This window comes from Chinchilla lanigera, unplaced genomic scaffold (assembly GCF_000276665.1).
Source record: "Chinchilla lanigera isolate Chin_1 unplaced genomic scaffold, ChiLan1.0 scaffold00065, whole genome shotgun sequence".
NCBI lineage: Eukaryota > Metazoa > Chordata > Mammalia > Rodentia > Chinchillidae > Chinchilla > Chinchilla lanigera.
This window is the reverse complement of record NW_004955466.1, coordinates 13,253,965-13,278,973: the sequence shown is the minus strand read 5'-3', so window position 1 is coordinate 13,278,973 and position 25,009 is coordinate 13,253,965. Positions and strand designations below refer to the sequence as shown.

Below are 25,009 nucleotides of genomic sequence, written 5' to 3'. Positions count from 1 at the left end.
AGATTTCTATTTCAGAATTAATAAAGTTCCCTTTGAAAAGGATGCAGTAAATTTTGTACAGGGCACTCCATGTACAAAGAACCATAAAATAAATCTGGACATGGTGCCACACACCTATAATACTAGCCTTTAGGGAAGCTGATACAGGAAGATCATAAGTTCAAGTCCCACCTGGACAATTTAGCTATAGCCTGACCCAGATGATCTATACAGTAGACCAGATGATCTATACAGTAGACCTCTGTTTAAATGACCTGTGGGGCTTGAGTCTGGGACTCTTCTGCTGAGCGGGCGGAACCCCTTACGGCCTCGTGGTGCTGTCCTTGGCATAGCTCAGGGTCCCCGGGAGCAAAGGGACAAGGACCCCTACTGAAAAGATTACTACAAAGTAGGGTAGGAAAATGCTCAGAACAGCGCCTGGAATATAAGAAGCACCGAACAACTGGAAGCTCTTGTTATTTTTACTCTAGACCTGGCTTTCCTTTCACCATTTCTAAAGAAAAGTCAGGAAAAGGAAGAGGCTGAGTCACCTGTGCACATCTCTAGCCAGGCAGGAAAAGGGACCTCACAGTCACACGCAAACAGAGCTGGACCCTAGGCTGGATTTTGCAGAGGTATGGAAAACTGATACCCTATCCCTGTCACCAAAGAGCCCACAGTTTGAAAAGAAGACAAAGGAACAGGAAAAGAACTGTGATTTAAGGCAAAATGTGCTCCGGGATAAATACATAGAGGGAAAGTTGTAAAGGAATACAAAAGAGAGGTTTTGTAAAAACCTAGTAGAGTGATTCCTGCTTGAAATGTCCTACTGCTGAACGTGGTGGCGCACACCTTAATCAGAGCACTCAGGAAGCTGAGGCAGGAGCATGGCTGCAAGTTCGAGGCTAGCCTGGTCTACAAAGTGAATTTAAGGCCAGCGTTGTGTACATAGTGAGACCTGGTCTCAAAATACATACATACATACATACATACATACATAAATACGTTAATTAATTAATCTACTACTATCCACTTGCGCGGTCTTCAGTCATCCATGCCATGTTTCCTTGTTTGTAAAAGCAGGGCTAATAAAATAATCTGCCTCACGAGGTCATCCTGCCGATTAAGCGACCTCCTGTGCAGCAACGCCCTCCCGCGCGGTGTCCCCCAAGAGAGAAGCATCAATCACTGTCTCATTCGGGCACCTGAGGGCGCCAGCCCCAACGTGCAGAAACGAACGGACCAATCCCTTCCTGCACGGAGCATAGAGACGCGGGGCGGCCGTTCGGTGCAGACCGCGGGAGGGCGCCCGCGGCCTCGGCGTCCTCGTTACCGTGGCGACCGCGCCTCCGGCCTGGAAGCGCAGGGCCGCCGCACTATGGCGCTGCGCTCCTGGAGCTCGGAGCTGGGGTCCGGCGAGAGGGCGGCGCGCACGGCTGCGGTCTGCACCGGGCGCTCGCTGCAACTGTGCGCTTGCCCCGCCACGCTGGGCTCCTCCATCGCGGCCGCCGCTCTCGAGCAGCTTCTCGTTGTGGGTGAGAGGCCCGGAGTCGAGGTCCCCCGGCACCGCGGAGCCTCCCCGGGAGCCGGCAGCGCGGCCTGGCCGCAGCCTCCTCCCGCTCCCTGGCTGCCGGGGAGACAGGGTGCGGGCAGGATCCGCGGGCTCCGTCTCCCCTCTGGGGCAGCCGAGGTCCGGAGCGCTCCCACTGCTACCAGGGGACGAGTCCCGCACTCCTGAGGGTCCGCACACCTCAGCGGTCCTGCTCTGCCCTTCTCTTGCAAGTTTATCTCCCGGGGAAGGATGTCTTTAGGCGACACTTGTTCTATTAGGCGGGAAAACTATGTGAAAAAGAATGTCTTAGAGAATCAGACAAATATGACCTTGCTTGGAGACAGGTCAGTGTAGTAGTTGTTAGAAACCGCACCCCTTAGCCTAAGAAAGGACATTTCTTGTTCAGCACAAAAACCATTTAGGTAATAATTTCTGTTACGTTACGGTTAGCTTTTCCTTTTTAGAGGCCCTAATTTAAAATTTTCACAATTTTTATCAGATAGGCTTGCATAAGTGTTACTGTGATGGCTGTTGAGTAGCAATGAGATTTAAATTACTTATATTCTGTATCCGAAGTCATTGTCAGTGACTGGTCTTGGGCCTTGAATTCTCTTCATGCTTGCTGTCTATATCAGTGTCCCTTTAACACTAGTTCTTTTGCATAAGTACATTTTCTGCTGATAATTCTGGACCCTCAGGAAGTTTTTCACGGGGAAACAATTTATTCAGCCTTCTTGCTCTGAGTGTGAGTTACAAAAATTTATAGCTCTCCAGCCAGTTGACAAGCAGAAATAAGTTTTTGCTCATTCACTCACCAAAAGGAGACAAGCAATGCTTGTGCTACTTTCTTGCAAATTTACTAACTGGTTTTCACTTGGTTTGAGAGCTTGTTTTAGTAGAAGAGTCCAAGATGCCTATACTGAGGGTAGACACTGCCACTCAACTTTCTGAGAGATGGTCCTTGGTGACATGCCACTTGGGTTTGAACCAAATGCTACCGCCCACCAGATCTGTGACTTCCCACTGGTAACATGGCCTGGAAAGTCAGACTGCTTATCTGTGAAGTGCGAATGTCAGTATCCAAGGTCATTAGGTTATAAGGTGACATGAGTCAGGTAATGCACACAAAGCAGAATCCCAGGAAACTCATCTCACACATGAAGATTCAGGCCTTGAATCCACTCAGAGTCCATGCGATGCCGTGGGAATCAAGCCAGGGTAAGTTGCTGCTTCTCTTCTCTTTGTTTTCTTTTCCTTCTTCGCATCCAGGGTCTGCCTTGTCTTCCCTGCCTTTGCTAACACGTCTCAGCCCCGTGGTAGGTCTCTGCCTGCAAAAGGTGAGGAAGTGGAGACCTCATTGTGTACGGATGAATGACAAGGACAGGAGCTCCTACCTCGCCCCTTCCCGGTGTGGAAGGACACAATCTCATTCCGTGCTCAAATGTTTCCACAGAAGTAAAAATGTCATAGTGGGTTTTAAACAGCGATTTAGTGCAGAGTTCTGGCACGATATTATTTTAGATTTACTGTGTATTCTAATATGTATGCAACCACTCTTAATCAAGCCTACATCGCAGGCATCTTAGATTATCCCCTTAGTTTGCTGATTTTTTTGTCTGGCCCTGTTCAGATCCCTTCTTTTTACCATTAAATATGTAAAGATGAATTTGTCACCAAGGCCCATAAAATATGTACCTAAACTAGAATACTGTGTAATAGGAAACAGCAAGTAGATAACAGACACATATAGAGCACAATCGAAATTTAGAAATAAATCTAACTTCCGGCATTTGAATCAGACCATAAAAGGTTAAGTAGGATTTGGACACATAAATAAGAGATCTTAACTTTCTAATTTTTTTTTTTTTTCAGAACAATCTCTACAAGGTGACTATTTTAAATGCAATGAAGAAGCTAAGACCTTTCTTAAAGACATTGCTCTTGCTGTTAAAAAATTGGTACTGTATTATCTATAAGAACTATTTTTTAGTCACGCACTTAATTCTTCATCAAACTTTAACACCAGCTCTGTTCAAGGGACTTAAGTTGGTGAATAGAGAAAATATTTACCTGAGTTAAAAATATTTTTCTTCCAATTTACTAAGCATTTACACCAGTCTAAATTATTGCCCTCTGCTTCCTGCAGAAAACTGAATTACAGGGCGTGTCCTCGGGTGAGGACTGGCCCGCTTAGGAAGAGCAGTCAGGTGATAACAGTGGCAGGATAAGGGGCAATTGCTTGGGACACCAATATGTACGTGCTGTTTTAAACCTGTCCGCCGGCCAACCAGCCAACTTCCCAACCAACCAAGAGACAGTCTCCAAGGGGAAAACCACGCGCATGGTGCTGTTTTCCATAAGCAATTCTTTTCGTAACCTGTGAAAGATTGCTTGACATCTATTCCATTGAAGTAGACTGTACTGCTGAAAACAAACTCTTCCAGTTATATTCACTTGGTCCCTGTCAAAAACCTGCCAAAGACATGTTTCTAAAATTTCCTTCTGAGGGAATTGCAAGGGTCAAAGACCCTTGCAAACACAGATATGTTTGTCATCCCTGGATGGTGTTTAAAATGCTTCCTTGACAAGGTCAACTGGGTGAGATCTCTTCACTGACTTAACAATATTGAGGAAGACTCTAGCACATGTCAAATATCTGCAAATGTGGGAAAAATACTGTAAGGTGAAGTTTGAGGCCACTCACTGCTGATAAAAATCTCATTACTTTATATCTTATAAATTACACATAATTATGTGGCTATACTAGCTAGCCATTTTTAGTAATCCCTCTGCTTTGTCTAAACCCACGTGGACACACAGCGTCTGTGTTCTGTGCTGCACTCTGGTCTGATGGAACCTCTCATGCTTGCTTCTTCCATTTAGTTTTTCTCCAGAATGTGTAGGGGCCAACTAAAATATCTCGTATGTACCCATGTAATGTCTGAGCCGTGAAACCTCTTAAATCGCATACACAAATCCATTTTTAAAGTAATAGATATTCACTATTAGAAAAGTTATACAAAATTACTGCCGAAGTTTTAGAAAATAAATAGATAAACAAAAGGAAGAAAGTAAAATTACTATAATCTGTACCCTAAAATAATCACAATTAACTCTTTGATTAATATCCTTTTTACTTATATGTGCTCCCTGCATTGAATCATACTACAGAAAAGTGACATGCTATATATACAAGTTTGTAATCTGACTTTTAGTTGATAAAATATAATGGCAATACCCCAGGTCATAAAATAGCTAATTTATTATAACCATTTATTTAAAAGCTTATGTTTTTAGCTAACTGATTTTTTTCTATTTTTTTTAAAGTAGCCCCACCTCAAGCAAACAAAGCAACTAGCCTTACCTGACTACTTGTTTAGATTTATAGGTTTGAATAATTTACAGGTTTTATCTATACATATTTTGTAGGCAATTTTCACATTTTAATAAGTAGATTTGAATCTTTCCTTTTAGTTTGAAACTGAATTTAAGAAACAGATACAGAGGGAAAAGATTTCAGAAAAAAATGAACAGATGAATTAACAATGACATCTTTAAAACTAATTAGAGAGTATGTCCTTTCCTCACTTTCTACTCCATATAAAATAACAGCAGGAAACATTTCATGAAAATTCAATTTTGATGCCATAAACATTTATAGAACATTGTTTAGGAAACCAATGTTATTATTTTGATGGATTAATGTTTTAATTTTTTCTTTTGTTTCGTTTTGTTGTACTGGGAATCAAACTCAGGATCTCGCACTTGCCAGGCAGGTGCCAAGCCACTGAGCTATATCCCTCTTCCATGGGTTAACTTTTTAAAAGTGAAATTTAAACTTTCAGGAAGAAGTGAGAAAAACCACAATCGATTGTCTGGAAATAGAAACGATGGAACTCAGCAGATTCTACTTCCTGCTGCAGACTCTGCCTGACAGGATGAACAGGGAACTAGAAGGTACTTTTGAGGTGATAAATGGTAGAGACCTGGTCTATCTTATAGGAAAACAAACCCAAGTACTTTTAACAAGATGAGCTCAATAATTGCTGCTGCTTGTGTAAATATAGCTAGAAAAATTACACATAGTGCAATCAATAACAATTTCCACTTACATGTTAAGTAGAAATAACGTATGGAATATAAAGCTGTAATTTGTATAAGTTAGCTATAAATAGACTAAAGGTACATGAATTGGCCCATTCTGAATTGATGTTATTCCAACTAAATTAGGTGGCTTGGTATGTCTAAATCATTGCTGTGTTTCTGTCTCTGTGACTTTGGTGACTAGGTACTTCATAAAAGTGGTAATACAATATCTGTCCTCTTTTGACTAGTTCTTTCACCTAGCATAATCTTGAATTTTTATTCATATTATAGAACACATCAGAATTTCCTTCCTCATTAAGGCTGGATAGTATTGTCACATACACTTACCACACTGTGCTTATGCATTCATCTGCAGTTGGATACTTGGCTTGCTTCTACATTTTGGCTCTTATGAATACAGTAAATCCCCAACATATGAATGAATTCCCTTCCAGGAGAATGTTCGTAAGTCAGATTCATTTGTGAGTCCAACAAAGTCAGTGTTATATACCATTGACACAAATGTGCAGTGTATAGCATAAAAAACAAACCTCTCCTCCACCCGGGCCTGCTTCCTTTCTTTACTCAAAGGAGGTGCTCCTGAAACATAACACATTTCTATGTGAAAACTTTAGAATCTGTTTCCCATTGAGCTAATTTTTTAAAAGTGGCCCTAATAAGTGAAATTTTTTTTAAGAAAATAAGATGGTCCAAGTATCTGTTTATTGGCTCTCAGTTCCATATGTGCACTTTGTAGGGAGCTGGACTCTGTAGACTTGTTTATCGACTAGCACAGTGCTACCCTGTTGGTAGAGGACACTGGTGGGATATAGGAGGAGGAAGGGGTTCTCTTTTTGGCTCCAGTTTGCCCAGCTTGACAGACCCTTGCAGTACATTTGTTTTCAGCGGCACACAATTGTCTGTAACACACAGCAGCATCCCCCAGCACTCCTAGGGTAGCTTTGTGGTGGAGGGCTGTGACTCTTAATCCTGATACATCAACTTCATTGGATTAAAAAATGCCTAGCCAATTAGTAGAGCTTGCCCCTAGGTGTGTCCGGATGGATCATGGAGGCATGGCCTTCAGTACTGTATTGATCCAGTGCCCGTTCCTCTTGGGCACTAGTCTCCTTCTCTGCTTCCCCACCATGAATGAAGCATCATTGTTTCAACACACCCTTCCACCATGCTGCTTCTTCCTTGGAGCCAGACAACCATGGACTGCATTCCCTGAAACTGTGAGCCAAATTCAGCCTCTCCTCCTTTAGGTTGTGGGTGTCAGGTTTTGTGTCCAGTGCTGGTAAAGCTGACTACTACAGATGCCACCAAGAGATACCACTCCACAAAGAGCTTCCCCTGCATTTCCTGGGGTAATCTTATAATTCCCTTGGACAGTTCTAAAATGTGGCACCTCCATATGGATTGGTTCCCAACACTCCACAAAGTAGATGTCTGGTAAGCTCCTCCAGCCCAGGACTTTGTGAACTTTTGCCGTTTAATAAGCCACAGGCTCTACAGTGAGGTCTGCCTCCCAGGACTATCGGTGCTGCCTCATGTGTGTTCTGTGTCAGTCCTAGGGATAGTGGCTGTGTCCATGCCTGCTAGTCCCAAGTTCTTGAAAGCACTCTTGACTCTTTACTATCCATTCCCTTGTTGTCCTAATCCTCTGTAGTAGTTAATCGCTCTTTACAATGAACTGTCCCTGTTCCATTTGCTGTGAGGTTTCCGTCTCCTAACTGAATCCTGATTGATACTCTAGGTTGTATAACATGCCTGGTGTCAGCTTAGGGAAAATACAGTGACCTATACATGCACATAAAAAAATAAGACCTAAAAAAGTGGCACCAAAGCTAGAACTGAAAATCGTTTTTCTTTATTGTCTAGATTGGGTTACTTTCATAAACACAAAAAAAATATTTTAGAAGGAAAAAAATAGATCGTATTAGTTTGTAAGGTTGTTGGTACATGCTGAATACTTACTCAACAAATTCAATTGGCTTTATGTTATAAAGCCTTACTGCCCAAAGTGTGGTCTTCAGACCAGTGGCACAAATAGCATGTAAGAGCTTATTAGAAAATGCAGATTCTCTGGGTCCACTGCAGGCCCCTGTGCTATATCAGAGTCTGTATTTGAAAACATTTCCCAGGTGATATATTTGCATATTTGAGACACAAATTTTGAGAAACCTTGCTGCAGTGAGCATTTTAACTAATAGCCTGGAGTTGGGCAGAAGAGCTATAAAAAATAAGCCTAGCTCTCACAGGGGAGCTACCCTGGTTTCTAAGGAATTTGTTGTGTAGAAATGGGTATAGTCCAGCACCTTCCTAAACAACAGTGTTCAAAGCTTCATGTTTGTTGACCCTTATCTGTCATGTCCTGAATTACCATTTAAAATCTTAGGTAATTGCACTGATTTGTTGTTTATTTATCAATAGTTACTTCTTTAATGCATTGGGTTCCCCAGAAAACAATGACTTTCATAACTTATTTTTGTAGACAGTGCAATCCAAAGAGGAGATTGGGATGAAGAGACAAATTAAGGGTGAAGGGAGAACAAACAGGGGTGCAAAATGATGTTGGCTCTGAATGGCTACACCTAATTAACTATGAGAACATGCCCATGAGACACAGTGTTACCTCTCTGAAGGATCATCCACTGGTGAGAAAGAAGGAACTATTTATATCCTTCTATCATTGGCCTGATGTTTGCCCCACCTCCTGCATATCCGGTTTGTACGTGCCTGGGTGCAAGTGTCTAGAAAAAAAATCCAGTGGCAGCAGGGCAGAAGTTGTAGGCAGGAGGTGAGAGGTACATTAAACAGTGGGAATCAGGTGTTGTCAGAATGCTCCTTTCTAATGCTTTCCAGAGCCCGTGGAAAGCTGATCATCATAGCAACCATAGAAATCAGAGAAATAAAAATACTAGGGACCAATGAGAAGGGCCAAGGTGGTAAGAGGTTTCTGACCCAGAAACATAATTAAAAGAATATTTTGAAGAAGGACATGTTTTTCATTGTTTGAAGAGCCAGTATCTATAATTGTACTTTTCCCCAAATAATTTAGTAACATTTCCACTTACTTTTAAGAGAGTATCAGAGATGCTCGCAGGTTAAATATCTGTGAGATAAACCAGATGCAAACAAGAATTAACATGAGGGATGATGAAATAACGTCTCTAAAGAAGACAATAACCACCCTGAAAGAAGTGAATGAAACTCTCGGGTAGGTATTTTAAATTTAGTACTTGAGGGATCAGCAGCCTGGGGCTGCATTGGGAAAGTTGTGGGGAAAGGGGATTTGCCACATGATGTGAGCTGGGCAGGGCAGTTGCATTAAGAAGTGGAGATTGGTTGTAGAAAATGACCCAGGCAGGTGAGGGAACCAGGCAGGGGAGTGGAAAAGTTTCAGTCATTGCACCAGGAGACCCGGACTCCCAGCAGCAACTAGTACTTGCTTCTAAATCATGCCTACTTTGAGTGCTGCCTCGAAAAGTAGAGGCACATGGGTTTTAGCTCCCATTTCCATAAAATTTACCATCACCAAAGGAAGGAGTCTAATTGGGATTATGTTGTAAATATAATATCAGACCAGATTTGTTCGATCTAGTCTGGTCCCCTGGAGATACTCAGTCATACTTACAACCTGATGGACGGCTGAAGATGGGATTGGTTCCCAAGGGAAGATGCCTGATTTACCTGTAATTAAAGGAGATAAGATGTGTAACTGCATATAGCTCGGGATCTGGCATCTATGATTTCCCTTTCCTGTGTTGCCTGAGACCAGCACTTCACCCATTTGTTCCTTCTGTAAAACACAAATCACAGCTCTTCACCTACCCAGCTCAAGAGAACAAAAGCTGTATTCTGGGGGAAAAAATTGAATACCTTAGTGCTATGAACAAATTTGCAGAACTAATGCAGAAACATCATAATGTTGGTTTTCCAGAAGGAGAATTGTTCGAAGAGCCCTACACACACACACACACACACACACACACACACACACATCTTTATGGGAAGCTAAAATAATTGAGAAGCTGCTTGGTGCAGGATATATCAAAGTATGTCATTAAATTCAGACCCTAATGCTTGGAACAAGCCCTCAGAACACTGTCTTAGGAGAAGCTCCATGAAAAGAAAGCTCACAGTGACATAAGTGTGAGGAATACAGAATGTTCTAACCCCACTGGGGGTTCAGAGTGTGGATCCGTGCATAAGTGCATGCTCGCCATTGCTGCCAGAGACAGCTATGTGAAGTAGACTGTTTCTAAACCAACATACCAGAACAATGCCCAGGATGGACGTCCATATCAACTGGTCAGCAACCTTACACCCCTCTATTCCTGTGACTCTCAAACTTGAACAAATATCAGAATCACCTGGAAGCCTGTTAAAACCAACTACTGGAATTCAGTAGGTCAGGATGGCTGGGGGCCAGGGGACTAGAATCCTAACAAGTTCCAAGGTGATGCTATTACTGTCCAGACAACAGTTGGAGAACCACTGCTTTAGACAAATCCTCTGGAAAGACAAATCACAAACAGAAGGTGGTTGCTTGGCAAGCTAGCATCACCAAACTGCAATGACTCATTGCATCTGCTTTTCAAAAAAATATGCATATGCAGATGCTCCTAGACTGACAGAAAGACGGCATACCTCCTCTTCTTCCTGAGCGGTCCTGGAGATGGGAGACGAGGCAGCGCTTTGGGTGTGCTTGCCTTAGCGCCCAAACTCTTTTTGCCAGTGTTTTCTTGTTTTCAACCTGTAGTTTTGTTTCGTGCTTTGCCCCCACATTGAGCCTGATTCTCAGGCTCTTTTTATTGCATTTCTTTTGCAGAATTTGACCTCTGGGAAAGTAAACTTCCAATCAGTTTGTTTTTATTTTCCTGAGCCTTTAAACACAACCTTGCTAACCCAGGGATGAGAAAAAGGAAAGTGTCTTTACATTTAAAGAGATTTCAAACAGTGAAATAGAGAAATGGAATCAATTGTCCTTTCTTCCCATCTGTATTGTTAGCCCATGGGTAGATGTTTTTACCAACATGAAGTCTTCCTCAAATGGATATGGTCATAATCTGAAGGAGGGCTGAAGAGATTAATCATTCCCCTTGTGCCCATATCTGGCCAAGAAGATCAAAGGGTTTGAATGAAGACTCAAGCGTCTTACAAAGAAAAAAGATGGACTCAGCCTCCTCTAGTCCTCGTTTCTGTCAGAGGGAGGCTAGCTGTCTCTTCGGCTCACCCTCTGTGCATCCCAGCATAGCTGGAGATGTGTTAGGATGATTATCTTCCTCTGGCATAGCAATATATCTCAGGATGGTAAGACAGATATGGGGATGATATATATCCAAATGTTCATCTGGCCAGATCCCATCACCTTTTCAAAATGACTTTTGAATCATTCTACATCTTAAACCAAAATATCTTCTATGTACTCCTTGGCACATGGGGATAGATGAAGTGATGGTGAACACATGACACTTTTATAGCGTGTGAACAGTTGCTAGGGTGACCCCTGTTCTGTTTCCTTCTGCCCCCACTGCAGCCAAATTTAAACGACCACAAACACCTATAGAGCACAAGCATCCCTTAGGGTTGCCCTCTGACTGAGGGCTCCTCTTATCAAAAAGACTTTAAATTCCTTCCCCAAGTGCTATCTTTTTCATGGCAAGAGTGATTCTTTCCTCCTAGTATAAAGCAAGAAGAGTTGGCCCAGCGGCACGCAAAGTTCGTCCTGTCACTCAACCAAACGATGGAAGAAAAAGCCAAGACCATCATTTACATAAATGAGACCTGTACCAGAATAAACGCAGAGAGAGAAGAGACAGAGGTACAAAGAAAATGTGTGCAAAAAGCGGAGGAGCTAATGGCCAAATACATTGCGGAATATTTGGTAAAAAAACAGCAACTAATCACTCAGGTAAGTGGCATGATTTATTTTTTAAATACAGAATTATTTATGACCTGGAGCAAGAAATTGGAAATAGTTTATTTGTCCTTACAACTGGCAAGCACTCTTCAATATATCTTCTGTGAACACTGGGACAGGAGTAGGGCTGGAGGCTCAAGGCCATTTGAAGCCTCTCAGAAAAGACATTTGATCGTGTCCCAGCATTGCGGTTCATGGGAAAGGATATAAGTGGCAGGATGTTTAACACTGGGGTGGCCCCATGCTTAGATGCAGCCATAAAGGGACAGGCTTTTGCCATCATCGTCTCTGCTTACCCTTGGCAGTCCTGAGGCCGTGTCTGTAAGGATAGGACCAAGGAGTTCAGACAGCGCACCTGTGGGCAGCTGCTCCGGCTGAGTGGCTCCGGGAGAGGAGCAGCCTCAGCGGGGTGGCTGGAGCTGAAGCCCAAAGAGCAAACAGTGTTCTCAGGCCAGAAGTTTTGTGAGGGGTAACTAGCGCATCCTTGTTTGCCTCACATTTAGTGGGAGCTGCACTATCTACTATGCCATGTTAACTAAAATTCCCCATTGAACAGCTTCTGAATGTCCCAGAAGATGTGGCTTATTCCCTTAGTAGGTGTTCCAGACTGCAGCCTTCACCCTTCCTCTGCGGCAGAGGAGCCAAGCTCACGATGGGACTTGCTATGGGGCTTCTGTTGCTGCCTTTTCTGAGATGGGAATTGGCATAACTACAAATTAGAAAGGGCATTACAGTGGTGCTGTATTAAAGCAGAGAGAGGGCTGGGAATTTGGGCTTACAACGGTGCTGTATTAAAGAAGAGAGCCAGGCATGGTGACACACACCTGTAATCCCAGCACTTGGGAGGCTGAAGCAGGAGGATCATTGTGAGTTTGTGACCAGCCTGGGCTATAAAATGAGCTCAAGCCCAGCCTGAACTGCATAGCAAGACCTTGTCTCAGAAAGACAAAGAAGAAGAAAGCAAGAAAGAAAGAAAGAAAGAAAAAGAAAAGAAAAGAAAAGAAAGAGAAAGAAGAAAGAATGAGAAAAAAACAAAAAAGAAGCAAGGAAGGAAAAGAAAGAAAGAGAAAGAAAGAAAAGAAAAGAAAAGAAAAGAAAGAAAGAAAGAAAGAAAGAAAGAAAGAAAGAAAGAAAGAAAGACGAAGAGGGAGAAAGAAAAAGAAAAGAAAGAGGCAGTGGGAGAGAAGGGAGGAGATGGGATGGGAGGGGGAAGCGGGAAGAGGGAAAGGAGGAAGGAGGGAGAGAGCGAGGGCGAGCCTGAACAGTACATGGAGGGCCAGTGACATGGGTGGTCAAAGAATTTGCCAAGACCAGAGCAAGAGAAGAGGAAATGTATTGAAAACACTGCAAGGAAGCAGTTGGCAAGTTTCCAGAGAGGGCCAGGGGCTGGGGAAGAGCAAGATGCCTTTGGAGGTATTCAAGCCTGAGCAATTACAGGTGAGGTCCACAGACGTGGGAAAGAATATTAGAGAGGATGGTACAGGGGCATTTGCTGCTTGCCTCGGAAGGTGGTTGACATATGTTGTTTTTACCATAAGATCTAACACTGGGGTACAAAGTCATGCTTGTTACAGGAAGGAATGGTGATGGCTGTTTTTGAAACTCAGTCTGTGTAATCATATCCTGTTTGAGCCATATGGCTATGTGAATGGATGTAGGAAGGAAGGAAAGAACAAAGGAAGAAGGAAGGAAAGAAGAGGGGAGGGAAGAAGGGAGAAAGGAAAGGAAATGGAGATTGGTTTATTAAATTGCTTTTCTTTAGTTTCAATTAAAATTTGAAGGAATAAAGTCTGGCAGTGAACATTTCCTTCTTAATGATAAATCTTGGGCTATTTAGAAATTCTCACTGTAGGCCTAGGGGTATAGTTTGGTGGCACAGTACCTACCTGGCAAGCATGAGGCTGAGAGTTTGATTCCTGTAGCAAACAAAAAAAAGAAGGAGAAGAAAACAAAAGAAAAAAGAAATTCCAACTATATCTGAGTGTCTTATCCTCAAAAATCTCTCTCTCTCTTCAGAAGTACTGTAGTAGTACCCTAAAACCATGTACTCTTGTCCCTGAGAATAGAGAGCCCAGCTGTCTTCTTCCTTGTAACAGGCATTTTTAAAAGCAGCTGGCAAGGAACTTGTCTAATGTCTGTCTGTCTCACTATACCAAATACCCAACCCTGGAAACTTCATAAGTTATAGAAATTCTGAAGGCTGGGAAGTCCTAGATCAAAGCATCGTGAGTTCAGTATCTAGCTCTTACGGGAATCAGTTGTCTGTGGTCGCCCCTTCCAGCTGACTACAAATCCAGGACATCGAGTTGCTGTAAGGAGTAAGGTTGTGGCCCTGAAGAGGACAGAGGGGCCCTTTGCCTCATATCTCTGTCTTAGGGTGTGAAGGGCATTCACAGAGGAAAGGAAAGGGGAACAGTTAGTGCAATGGAAGAAATCTACATACTGAGCGAGTCTTCATCTCTGAAGCAGATATTTTCTTTTCTTTCCCAGAGCATTGCAAAGGACCTCATTTTCTTCTTGGATAGATACCTGCATTTTCTTTTTGGATAGACACATTACTTTTCTTCAAGTTAGTGCATGTTCTTTGTGTTTACTGACCACACAGTGAACACAGTTTGCCCTAAAACTAGAAAAAGGCGCAGGCGTTGCTGAGACTTCTCTTTAGAAGTTACAGTGTCAGTGAAAGGGCAAGGTCGTTCAAAGGTAAGGGAGGGGAGGCCAGAGTTATTCTGCAAGAACACTGACCCAAAGGAGCTACTCTGGTACCAGTGAGGGACCAGACTCTGCTCCCAAGATGGTGCCTTGAGCTGAGTCCTCTGCAGGGCAGGAGGCAGGAGAGTGCCTCCTAACTCGTTCAAGTGACTGAATCGCTTCCTAAATGCCCCATCTCTTAATAATATCACATTGGCAATTATGCTTCAAATGTGAATTTTGTTTTGCTTCTTTTTTTTTTTTTTTTTGTACTGGGAATCGAACTCAGGACCTTGTGCTTGCCAGGCAGGTGCTTGTGCTGCTGAGCTATATTCCCGGCCCTCAAATGTGAATTTTGAAAGACACCCTCAGTCTGTTCCGAAGTCTGCAGCCACTAGACAATCTTCAATGGCCAAGTTCCCTGGAGCCTTTTGGTTTGGAGCTGGCCATCAGTTTAGGCTGCTGAACCTGGAGCAACTGATATCTGTGTTTCAAAGAAGAAAAGTAAAAACCTTGATCGCTCCGGGGCTCCTCTCACTGAGCTAGACTTTCTTTAGGTGGGTTATTTTCACAGCAGGATGGAAATTTTATGACACTGAGGATGAAAGGGGGCTTCTCTGGGTTTACTCCCTCTCCATGACATCCTGAGAAGCATTTGTATACCCTGCGGTGTTTCTCCCCTTCGGCAGTGTCCTGTTACCTCTGAGCAGCGCATGCTGGCTCGGCTCCCTTAGGTTATAGGGCCAAAGAATGGGTGTCTGAAGAGCGCGACTGGATTAGGGCTTCCGGGTGCTGGAGGGTGGGCTGGGCAACTTAGTCCACTTCTTTACTTCTTCTGGGGCCAGACAGGAGTCAGGGGTGGTGTCCAGGCTGGTCTTTGCCCACCAGAAGGAGCACTCCAAGGAAGGGCACCAAGCGCAGTGCCTGCACACCTCATATGAGGTAGGCACACTACAGCACTTTCTCAGATGAATGAGTTTCTAACTTTATTTTAAGCCATACAGGGAAGGTTTTTTTTTTTGTCTGTTGTTACTTTTTACACATTAAGAAAGTTCAGAGGGACTTTGTATAGGAATTTCCAGTTGTTTATTGCTATGTGAATAGTCTCAGAGGTTCGCAAGCTTTTCCTGGAAAGGGTCAGATAGTAAATCTTTAGGGGAATCCACACTCTGTAACACAAAAGTAGACATCAACAGTACTAAATAAATAAAAGGGGCTTTAGTCAGGAAGGCTGGACTTGGCCATGAGGAGCCTATGCCTGTTCTGACTCCCTGGGAAGGTCACCACTTAGGAGCTTCCAGATCCAAAGAGCAAAGCCCTGATTCCACCCAGGCTTTAAGGTGGAAACGCATGCTGGAAACTGTTCATGGAACGGCGACCGGGAAGTGGAGAGAGAAGGGAGGAGCTCGAAGGGAATATACGGATCAGCCCTAGTGGGCCGCCCCTGCTAACCTCTGAATGTGATACTTCGGATGGCATTTTAGATCTAAACATCCTAGCTACTATTGCTCTTACAAATTTAATATTTTAATTTTTTTGTAATTATGGTTTGACCCGTACATGTAGTTCACTTTGTTTCTGTGATACTGCAAATTAAGTGGGACTTACTTGTGTTTTATTTTATCTTATTTTACTTGGCCTATTAAGATTGACCATGCCATACTTAGAATGGACCCGAACAGAGCTGCCAAAGAAAAAAGATTTTCTAAATTTTCCTTTTTACTGGTTTATTCTGTTTGTCATTGTAGATTGATGAACTTAAAAAAATCTATGAACTTACAAAAAAGGACACTTTTAAAAAGAAGGAAGAATTGGAAAAATTAAAAAGTAGAATGTCAAAAATGAAACAAACAGTTACCATCAGCACAGTGGTAAGAAAGAATAAACTGTGTTTTTTCAAGCCTGCCCTGGGCACCTCCATAGGGAGATCGATTGTTTGCAAAAAGGAGGGGGACCAAGCAGTGGAAGGAGGGAAGGGCAGGGGGTGTGAAGAAAGAATTACAATGTGATAGGTCCACCCACCAACTCCCCCTGAGGACTGTAGTCACGATATACTGCAAACATATTTTAAAAATTGAAAAAAAATTAAAAGGAACTGATTTTAATTCATTTACATGCCATGCTGGAAGACTTCTTTTATGTTAATATTTTCTGACACTTTTTTGAAGTGTTGCAGTGCAAGTGTGTTTTCATCTTCAGGAATATGGTATGAAGAAAGCTGTCTTAGGTACAAATTGCATATGATAGCCCCAAATACTTTGAAAATTTTCATCAAAAGACACATTTAGAACTAAGTAAATATATGTGATGTGTGTATATGTATAAATATAAAATATTTCTGTAATATTTGACAGAAAAAAATTAACCATGACAGTCCCTTAATTCTGAATGCAGAAGAATAGAAGAACAGAGTTTAGAACAGCTGTCTGCTGATACTGGGAACAGTAGCATTCATTTGGAGAGGAGATTGTCTATTTGAATTTAAAAATACTTCAGCTTTGTGCTTCTATAAAAGAATTTTAGTAACATGTATTGAAACATAGCACTGTACTTTGTGAGAATGATCTTTATTTTAAAAATCAGAAATACTGAAGCTTACGGAGGTGGTTAATGATAATATGTCCTCTGTGCCAAATAAAAACAGAAATGCCTGTTACTTTTCCATCATGACTACTTGAATTAATGAGTATTAGTGTATTTCTATGTGTATTAAATGTATTAGTGTATTAGTATATTTCTATGTGTATTAAAATCACATGCAAAACAATATTGATGTAACAGTAATTATGAAAACATCACATTTGCTATCAGAAGGCATTGTTAATTGCATTATTCTTTATATGAAGGTGATTCTACCCATTTTAATCTGATTACAGAACATTAGTAATATCAGATATGAGCATTTGAAAAGATCATTCTTTTTAGATTTCAACATAGTAAGGGTAAGTATGATTGGCTAGGAAAAATGAGAATATAAATGTTATGTAAAATGTATTTTATCTGCATTCCCAAGCTCATATTTCCAGTTTTGGCTTCATATACCACAAATTGAGTGCTCTACCACTTCCCAGGCAGTTTGGAAAAATTAAGTATATGTTCCTTAATTTATACACCAAAGTTCTCTAAGGTCAAACTAGACATGCTTGCACTTTCTCTAACTCCCACAACCGAGCATGCCCACCACAACCCACCATTAGCAGAGAACAACGTTTAAAGCACACCCTGAGCATCACATAGGGATTCACATCTTGGATCTGCCAAGCTGAAGTTGTTCCATGTATAAAGTGGTGCTGCAAAGAGTTTTGGAGGAGAGTGAATGAGGTCGTGCCCACCAAGCTTTCAGCTCAGTGCTTTCTATTTGGTAAAGTTTATGGTGGTTGTTGGCTGAGACTAGAAGGCAACATTTTGACTGTGGACTAAGACCACAAGGAATTTCAGATTAACCTTCATAAGGCAACTTCAGTTTAAAAGTCTCTGTAACCAGGTCGAGCTAATGTGATGTTGGCAGAAACAAATAATTGAGAAGGAGTCTCAAGGCAGCCAACAATTCAGGATGGGATGATGGAAGCTAGACAACAAATGTCAAGACTGTCAGCATGTAGCCCAGAGACCCGGCAATATTCTGCCAGTATTGATGGCAGTGCTAGGATTCTGGATCCCTCTGACTGTGGGACTAACTAGGAAGCAGAAATTTAGCTACCCATGTGTGCATGCTGTAGAGAAAGAAGCCATCCTGAGCAGCTTCTACCTCCCCATCTCATATAGCAGGGCTGAAAGAGCCCCTGCGCTCCCCACCCAGGTATTTCTCCGACTTTACAGCAATATCCAGGTTTTCAGGGTTTAAATCACCTGAGCGGTGCAGTCTGTCTGGCAGTCTTCCCCCAGCGGCCTTCTCTTCCCTCACAGGGTAGAATGCAAACTTGAGACTCAATGAGCTTGACTCTCCCTTTCATTATACCAAAGTTACATTGCAAAGATACATATTTCACTGTAAGTTTTTGTCAGCAATTTTCCTTCAAGTCATGATAACATTTGTTTCACGATATCTGATTATTCTATTCCCTACATATTAATCAAATATTAAGAAAAAATTTTCATCATAAATGTAGCCGTTAATTAATACAAAAAAACAATTTTTTTACTGTTTTGTAATATTCATTCTGGTATCCTGGGCTAATATTTTGAAAGTGATTATGACAATATTAATTTAATTATTTTTTAAATGCAACACAAAATGAATTCTTGTGTCAAATAAAAATTTTTATATAGTGTTCACATTCTCCTTGCTATATTAGGTCACCCTCTATATCAAATTTTAGGTTTGCTAATGGTTTAAGAATTATTTTTGACCAAGTTTATTTTATGAAGAAATGATTATAGTGATTACTTTTTAAAACTAAAAGACAACCCCATTTTACAAATTGAGTAAATTATGAATATTTACTAGAATCAAATGACTGCTGTGAATCATTTGGTAATGACTAGATGTCATATTTTTGTTGAATTTTTAATAGGTTCTTAGTGATCACAATTTAGAGATAGCACAACTACAATCATCAATAAGGGAGTGGGAAGAAAAGGTGGAAGAAATAACAGAAGCTTGTAAGATTCTAGAAAATAAAATGTAAGTGTGATACCTTATTTTCACTGAAGTAGCCATAGATGTTAATATATTTCCCATAACACAATAGTTTGGATAATAAGCTTATAAGGAGAAAATGTTTATTTTAGCTCACAAATTTAGAAGTCCCAGACCATGATTTGTTGATCCCATCGCTTTGAGTCCCTGGAAAGGTAGCACAGCACAGCAGGAATGTACTGCAGAACAAACCTGCCTGCCTCGTAGTGAGGAAGTAAAAAGTGAAAAAAGGAAGACTGAGGTCCTACAGTCCTCTGCAAGAGCACACAGCCAGTGACCTAAAGTCCTCCCGCAAGGCTCCGCCTCTTAAGGCTCCACCACCTCCCAAAAGCACCACCCAGGGGACCAAGCCTTTAATGCATTGGACTTTGTGGAACATTTAAAGAGCAAATTCTAGTAGTTAATATGCTATTTTCATTCTTAAAAACAAGTCTTTACTACTAGGTAAAAGTTATATTCTCTCTCTTTTTTTTTTTTTTTTTTTTGGTACCGGGAATCGAGCTCATGACCTCAGGCTTGCCAGGCAAGCACTTATGCCACTGAGCTATATCCCTGGCATAGTCTCTTACTTTACTCAAATTGTTATAATAGCTTTATAACATCACCTCTTCATTTTATAGTTAGCTAGTCTTTCAGATCACTAAGAGAAAAATCTGAGGGTGGTAATAGTCAGCTAGGGAAAGAGGAGGGACTCTTTGGAAGTGGCGTTCCAGAATTGCTTCAGAAAGTGACAAGAGCAATAGGATAAGTGTGTTTGCAGTGAGAGAGAATGCTTTGAGAGATATTGAGGGCAATGTGCCTCTAATTGTAATAATTTTTACAATTTAAGCATTAACTATATATTCTTACCTGAATTCCTAACTCCCTACCAAAAAACATGAAAAGGAAACCTCCTAGAGAGAAAGGCATTAGTGGGATGTGCTACAAGGCTACAGCCCAACTAGCCATGCTCTTGTGTTTGTTCCTAGTCAAGGGGAACTTGAAGAATTTACTGAGAAAATTCAGAGACTCCTAAGAGCAAACTGCTACTCAAGGAACTGTCCCACAACACCGAAGAGAGTCTGAACTTCCTTTTTACCAAGTGTTCCATTGTTGTTTTTATCCACATCCAGTGCTCTCTTCTTGGTTAGCACTTGGCAAAGCATGGCTTTGTAAACCCTCTGATTTGACCTGTCACAGGTCCTGCTACCTGTGGAGATGAACTAGCACTCTCTCCCAGGAGAGCTCCCAGATTTCGTATTACCATGTGTTTGGCTTGGCTTTGGCTCCTGGTCCAGTGAGCTCTGGCCAGGAAGATGGGGTCTCGTAACTTGTCTTTTGGGGTCCCCCTTGTGGCTCACTGACACTCTAAGAGATGTAGTTTAGGCTAAGCAAATTCCTAAAAGACAAGGAACTTCACATTAGAATCCTGTAATAACGTGGCTCATTTCTACATGGCTTTAAATGTATTGAAATTTTAAAATATGTCTTCTAAAACAGGAATTGTAGAATATAACGCTAACTTACCATCATCTGCCCAAGAAATAGGGAAATCTTTATACTCAGTGTAAAACTAAAAAATAAGAAAGCTCAGTTAATGCTGCAAGTAAGAAAACCTTATAGTTTGTAACTGACTCAGTAGTTTTAGTTCATACATTTGATGTGTTATTGAAAATACAATGAATATTTCAACTAAAAACAAATTCATTACAGCACTTCTCAAAGTCCTTTTTCAAGAGTGTCTTCAGTTGTGCTCTCATGGTTCCCTCAATGTCCTGAGTCAATTTGAAACATTTACCTTTCATGGTCATTTTGACTTTGAGAAAGAGCGAGAATTCACCTGGTACCAGATCAAGTAAATAGGTAAATCACGACACACCATAACATTCTTATAAGCCTGCCTTTCTACTGAATGGCATTCAGTAGCAGTAGTCACCACATTTTTATCACACCTCATAAAGACACTGATGAAAGAGGACTTCCAGAACTGCTTCACACAGTGATAAGAACAATAAGATAAGTGTGTTTAAAGTAAGAACTGTTTTGAGGGGCATTAATGGCAGTGTGCCTTTAACTGAAGTATTCTTTAAAATTAAACATTAACCATATATTTTGATCACATCTCATATTTCAAAGGAAAGCTAAACAAAAACATGGCAGAGTTTATAAAGTTGGTCTTCGTTCCTAGCAGTTATGATTGAAAACTTCACTATATAGCTGAAGTTTTATTTCTAAGAATGTAAGTGAAATTGTTTACATACATATTCAAGAAAGAAATGAAGATTTCTTGATCTTCCATTTTTAATAGTTCATCATTATTGATACACAAGCTTTTCAATAAATTTCAGTTATGTACAATCTCACCAAAGAAAAGTGCTTTTGATTCATTTGATATTTGAAGATGCAGGCTAACCCCGTTTTTGATTCCTAAAACTTTACTTTGCCTCTTCATTACTTGGCAAATTAAGAGAAAATCCTCTGTATTCTTTTTATTTAATTTCTTAATTTATTTCCTCTATATGTGAAAGTGGAGAGAGGCAACTTAATTCTTACTTGGTGGAGTTGAAGAATCAGTGATTTTTACAACATTTTATAAGAATAACAAGAAGCTAAAATAATTTGCACTGCTCATCTTTCTATTAATCTATACGCCTTAATCCCCTCCTCCATGAAATCTTTAACTTCATGACCAATACCACTGTTACCCATTTTGAGGTCAAAATATCAAAGAAAACAAAAGTACTCAGCCACAAGAATAAATCTTATGGGTTGGGACAATTACTAGTACTTCTAGTGCTCCACAAGTTTACAGATGGCATTGACAGTTTGATCCTTGTTTTTTCTTATTAATGATACCCGACGTTATACGTTGATACAGTGATTATAGATCCAGTGCTGTGGTTCTTCATTTCCATGCCATTCAACTGGCTTTCAGCCCATGGAAAATGTGGAGGTGGAAGTTAAATTTTGTACATAGAATATAGCCAATTTATGATCCAGGGTGTATCCTTGCCATTAAAGTACCCAAGGCTATGAAGATTATGAATACTTTAGAGGGCTAAAATCATTTCAGAACTGTCAAATTACTAATAACTTCTATGCTTTCAAACTTTAGAGGTCTAGACTATTCCTTAAAGCTCTTGAGTTCCCAGTGGAATTTGACAAAGCCTATCACTTCCTCTTTCTTGAAACATGTCTTTCATTTGTCTTCCCAAACATGGCATCTCTCTTTCCTCACCACATGGTGTGTCCTACTAGGAGCCTTTGCTTGTTTCAAGTCTTTGTGATTCTAAATTTTGGAGTTCTTGGCCCATCACCATACTCTGAGTACTTTCTCCTATGTGATTTTATCCAGTCTCATGGTTTTAAATACTATACTTCAAAGACTATATAGGTCTTGTATATCTAGCCCTCACTTATTTCTCTGATTTCTGAATGCATGGCCTCTCCACTTGGAGGGTGTGGATATGTCAGACAAAGACTTCCAGAAGGAGTTCTACCCATAATCTCCTATGACAGTGGATATGACACCACTGTTTGCCTAGCTAGTTAAGCCAAGTGCCGAGGAGTCATCCACCATTCCTCTTTGCTGCACTACCTAGACCTAGCACAACACTAACTTGAACTCAATCCAAAGGCACATCCTATTGCCATCAATATTTCCATATGTGCTGAATTCACCCATGTAGGTCCACCCTACACCTCCTTCACCATGACATCCCTAGTTTGGTCTCCCACTGTAGCCTTCTTACACAGTCTTTCTTCCTGCACTATTGTATTTCTTTACAAAGTAACCAGAATCATCTACACAAGATGCCAATCAGTTCCTGTTGCCCTTCTGCTTTAAAAAGTGCTCTGTTTGTTCTCTTCAAAGTAAGATCTGAACTACCTTATCCTTAATACCCTACCTTTAATACCCTACATGATCTAGTCCCTGTCTACATCTCCAACCTCATCACATCATTCCTTCAGTACATCAAGCTTTTTACTGCCTCTGGTCTTATAATTTACTGTTCCTTCTCCCTAGAAGTGCTTCCTCCAGACCTAACATGGTGGATTGCTCCTCATTTAGGCCTCTCACAGCTTATCCTGAAGAGACCTTCCTGAACCACTTGTTCAAAGGAGCATTCTTCTTCTTGGGCTCCCACTCCCTTTCACCCTTTGTGTTCTTGGGGAGACTTAAATCATCTGAGATATACGACTTATTTTTTGGTACATTGCTTCTGTTCTGATCACACCACTAGAATGTAATTTCCATAGGAATATGGACACTGCATGTGTAGGAGCCCTGGTACCTAAAACCAGCCTAGCAAGGATGAGTGCTTGGTAATTGCTCTTCAGTGAATGAATAAAGCATTAATTCATTAATTTAAAAGAGTAAAAGTGTTCATTAATTTTAGTAAATATATGAGTAGTTCATGTGGAAAGATAGGGATGGGAAGTTGTTTTTTTTTATAAATGTGGTTTTACTGCAAAATATGTTCTGATTGTTCTAATGTGAATCTGCTTGGTTTCTTTATAGGAATTTTTTTATAACTCACAAGGAAAAACTGGATGATTCATCACAATATGAAAAAAATGAACACTTGCGTAAAATAAAACAGGTAGGAAGACAGAAATGATGAATTTTAGATTATAATTAGACTTTACTTTTCAGTTAATACTCTGAATATGTATGAGAAATGTAATTTTCCAAAGTAGATTTTGTATTGACTCATAGTTATGTGTTGGAGACCACTACAAAGTGGCTCTGAGTAGGATTTAATATTAACCAATTGGCTTTCCGTGTTCACTTGTGAATCTGTCCAAGGCCTAGGCTCCTTGTCTGGAAATGGCGGACCCATAGTAAGTGAACCTCTGTGAGTCACAAATCCCTACCAGAACTTGTAGTGGTGGATGAAGCCAGAAAGCCTCAAAGGACAAGACAAGATCACAGCCAAGGATACCTGAATCAGATCTCAAGTAGATAAAGACTATAGCTTCAGGCATCTCATTCTTCAGTGGATTGACTTAATACCTTATTTAGAGAAGTCCTTGACTGGTTCTGCCCTTCTTGTAGTACACCCCTCCCTTCTTCTGATAATCAAATTAAATATGGGCCACCCAGAGAAGGTCGTGGTCTTAGCCCTGAGAGAATCTTGCATTCTGTGAGAGGGCTTTGATCCTCCTGGAGCCCTGAAATCATTCCATTTGCCTCTTTTTATTTAGGCTTCACCATACACTCATTCAGGAGATTGTGGATGTGATCAGTTTGCAATAACTAAGGGATAATAATAACCCCATAGTTATGATCACTCATAGTACTTTATTTAAAGATTTTATCTCTTGCCAAAGTACTTCATATATATGAAAGAGCACAAGTTCTCCATGTGAAGATGAATTGTTGTCTAGTTACTTTTCATGTTGGTGTGATTGTTTTATGGACATATTTCATGTGAACTATTTAGAGAAATAGTGGCCTTGGGGCTGGGGATTTAGCTTAGCAACACAGCACCTGCCTGGCAAGTGCAAGGTCGTGAGTTTGATTCCTGGTACTGGAAAAAAAAAACGAGAAAAAAAAAGAAAAAGAAAAAGAAATAGTGGCCTTGCTGTCATGTGGTAACCTGGCATGCTCTTCATAATATTACTGTTATTTAGGAGTACTTAAGACAGTTGAGTCCCCAGGAGAATTCTCTAGACATTTGTTTTATTTTGCTCTTTTTAAAAAAAAAAAATGTTTTTTTACTTTTCCCTGCTTTCTTTTGTCCATTCCCTCTCTCTAGTTGCCCTTCCCATTTGAACGTTTTCCTCCTATTTCAAAATGGACTTTGGTCCTTATTTACACTTTTGGTTTCTCACACCAGAGAAACAATGTGGTATTCACACATGTGTGTTTGATTTATTTCACTTAAGAGTATGGACTCAGGTGCATCCATTTGCCTAGAAACATCTCCAGCGCATCCTTCTTTATGGAAGAGTAGTGAATGCATCAGGGCCTGGGCTTTTCTTTGTTGGTAGATTTTTAATCATGCTGTCAATCTCATTAATTGATATTGGGCTGTTCAGGAATTTGATATCTTCTTGACTCAACCTTGGTAATTCATACATATCTAAGAATCTGTCCATTTCTTCTGAGTTTTCTGTCCTATGAGAGTAAAGATTTTCAAAGTAGGTA

At 40.8% G+C, this 25,009-nt stretch overlaps 1 protein-coding gene across 4 annotated transcripts in view; it reads left to right on the top strand.

Moving 5' to 3' along the window:
* The first annotated feature begins 1,291 nt into the window (after nucleotides 1-1,291).
* Ccdc175 (coiled-coil domain containing 175) overlaps nucleotides 1,292-25,009 on the top strand; it is a 52,333-nt gene continuing 28,615 nt past the window's right edge. For 2 of the 4 annotated variants that reach the window (XR_001236804.1, XM_013521950.1), the window contains exons 1-8: nucleotides 1,293-1,514; nucleotides 3,404-3,489; nucleotides 5,377-5,488; nucleotides 8,705-8,840; nucleotides 11,309-11,537; nucleotides 15,986-16,108; nucleotides 18,752-18,861; nucleotides 23,378-23,459. Coding sequence is in view for 2 of the 4 variants with exons in the window: in XM_013521950.1 (XP_013377404.1) it covers nucleotides 1,358-1,514; nucleotides 3,404-3,489; nucleotides 5,377-5,488; nucleotides 8,705-8,840; nucleotides 11,309-11,537; nucleotides 15,986-16,108; nucleotides 18,752-18,861; nucleotides 23,378-23,459 (1,035 nt within the window). In the remaining 2 variants the exon portion in view is untranslated. Of the gene's footprint in view, nucleotides 2,750-3,403; nucleotides 3,490-5,376; nucleotides 5,489-8,704; nucleotides 8,841-11,308; nucleotides 11,538-15,985; nucleotides 16,109-18,751; nucleotides 18,862-23,377; nucleotides 23,460-25,009 lie in introns of all 4 variants that reach the window. The other 2 variants (XR_001236805.1, XM_013521951.1) reach the window with 2 other exon arrangements.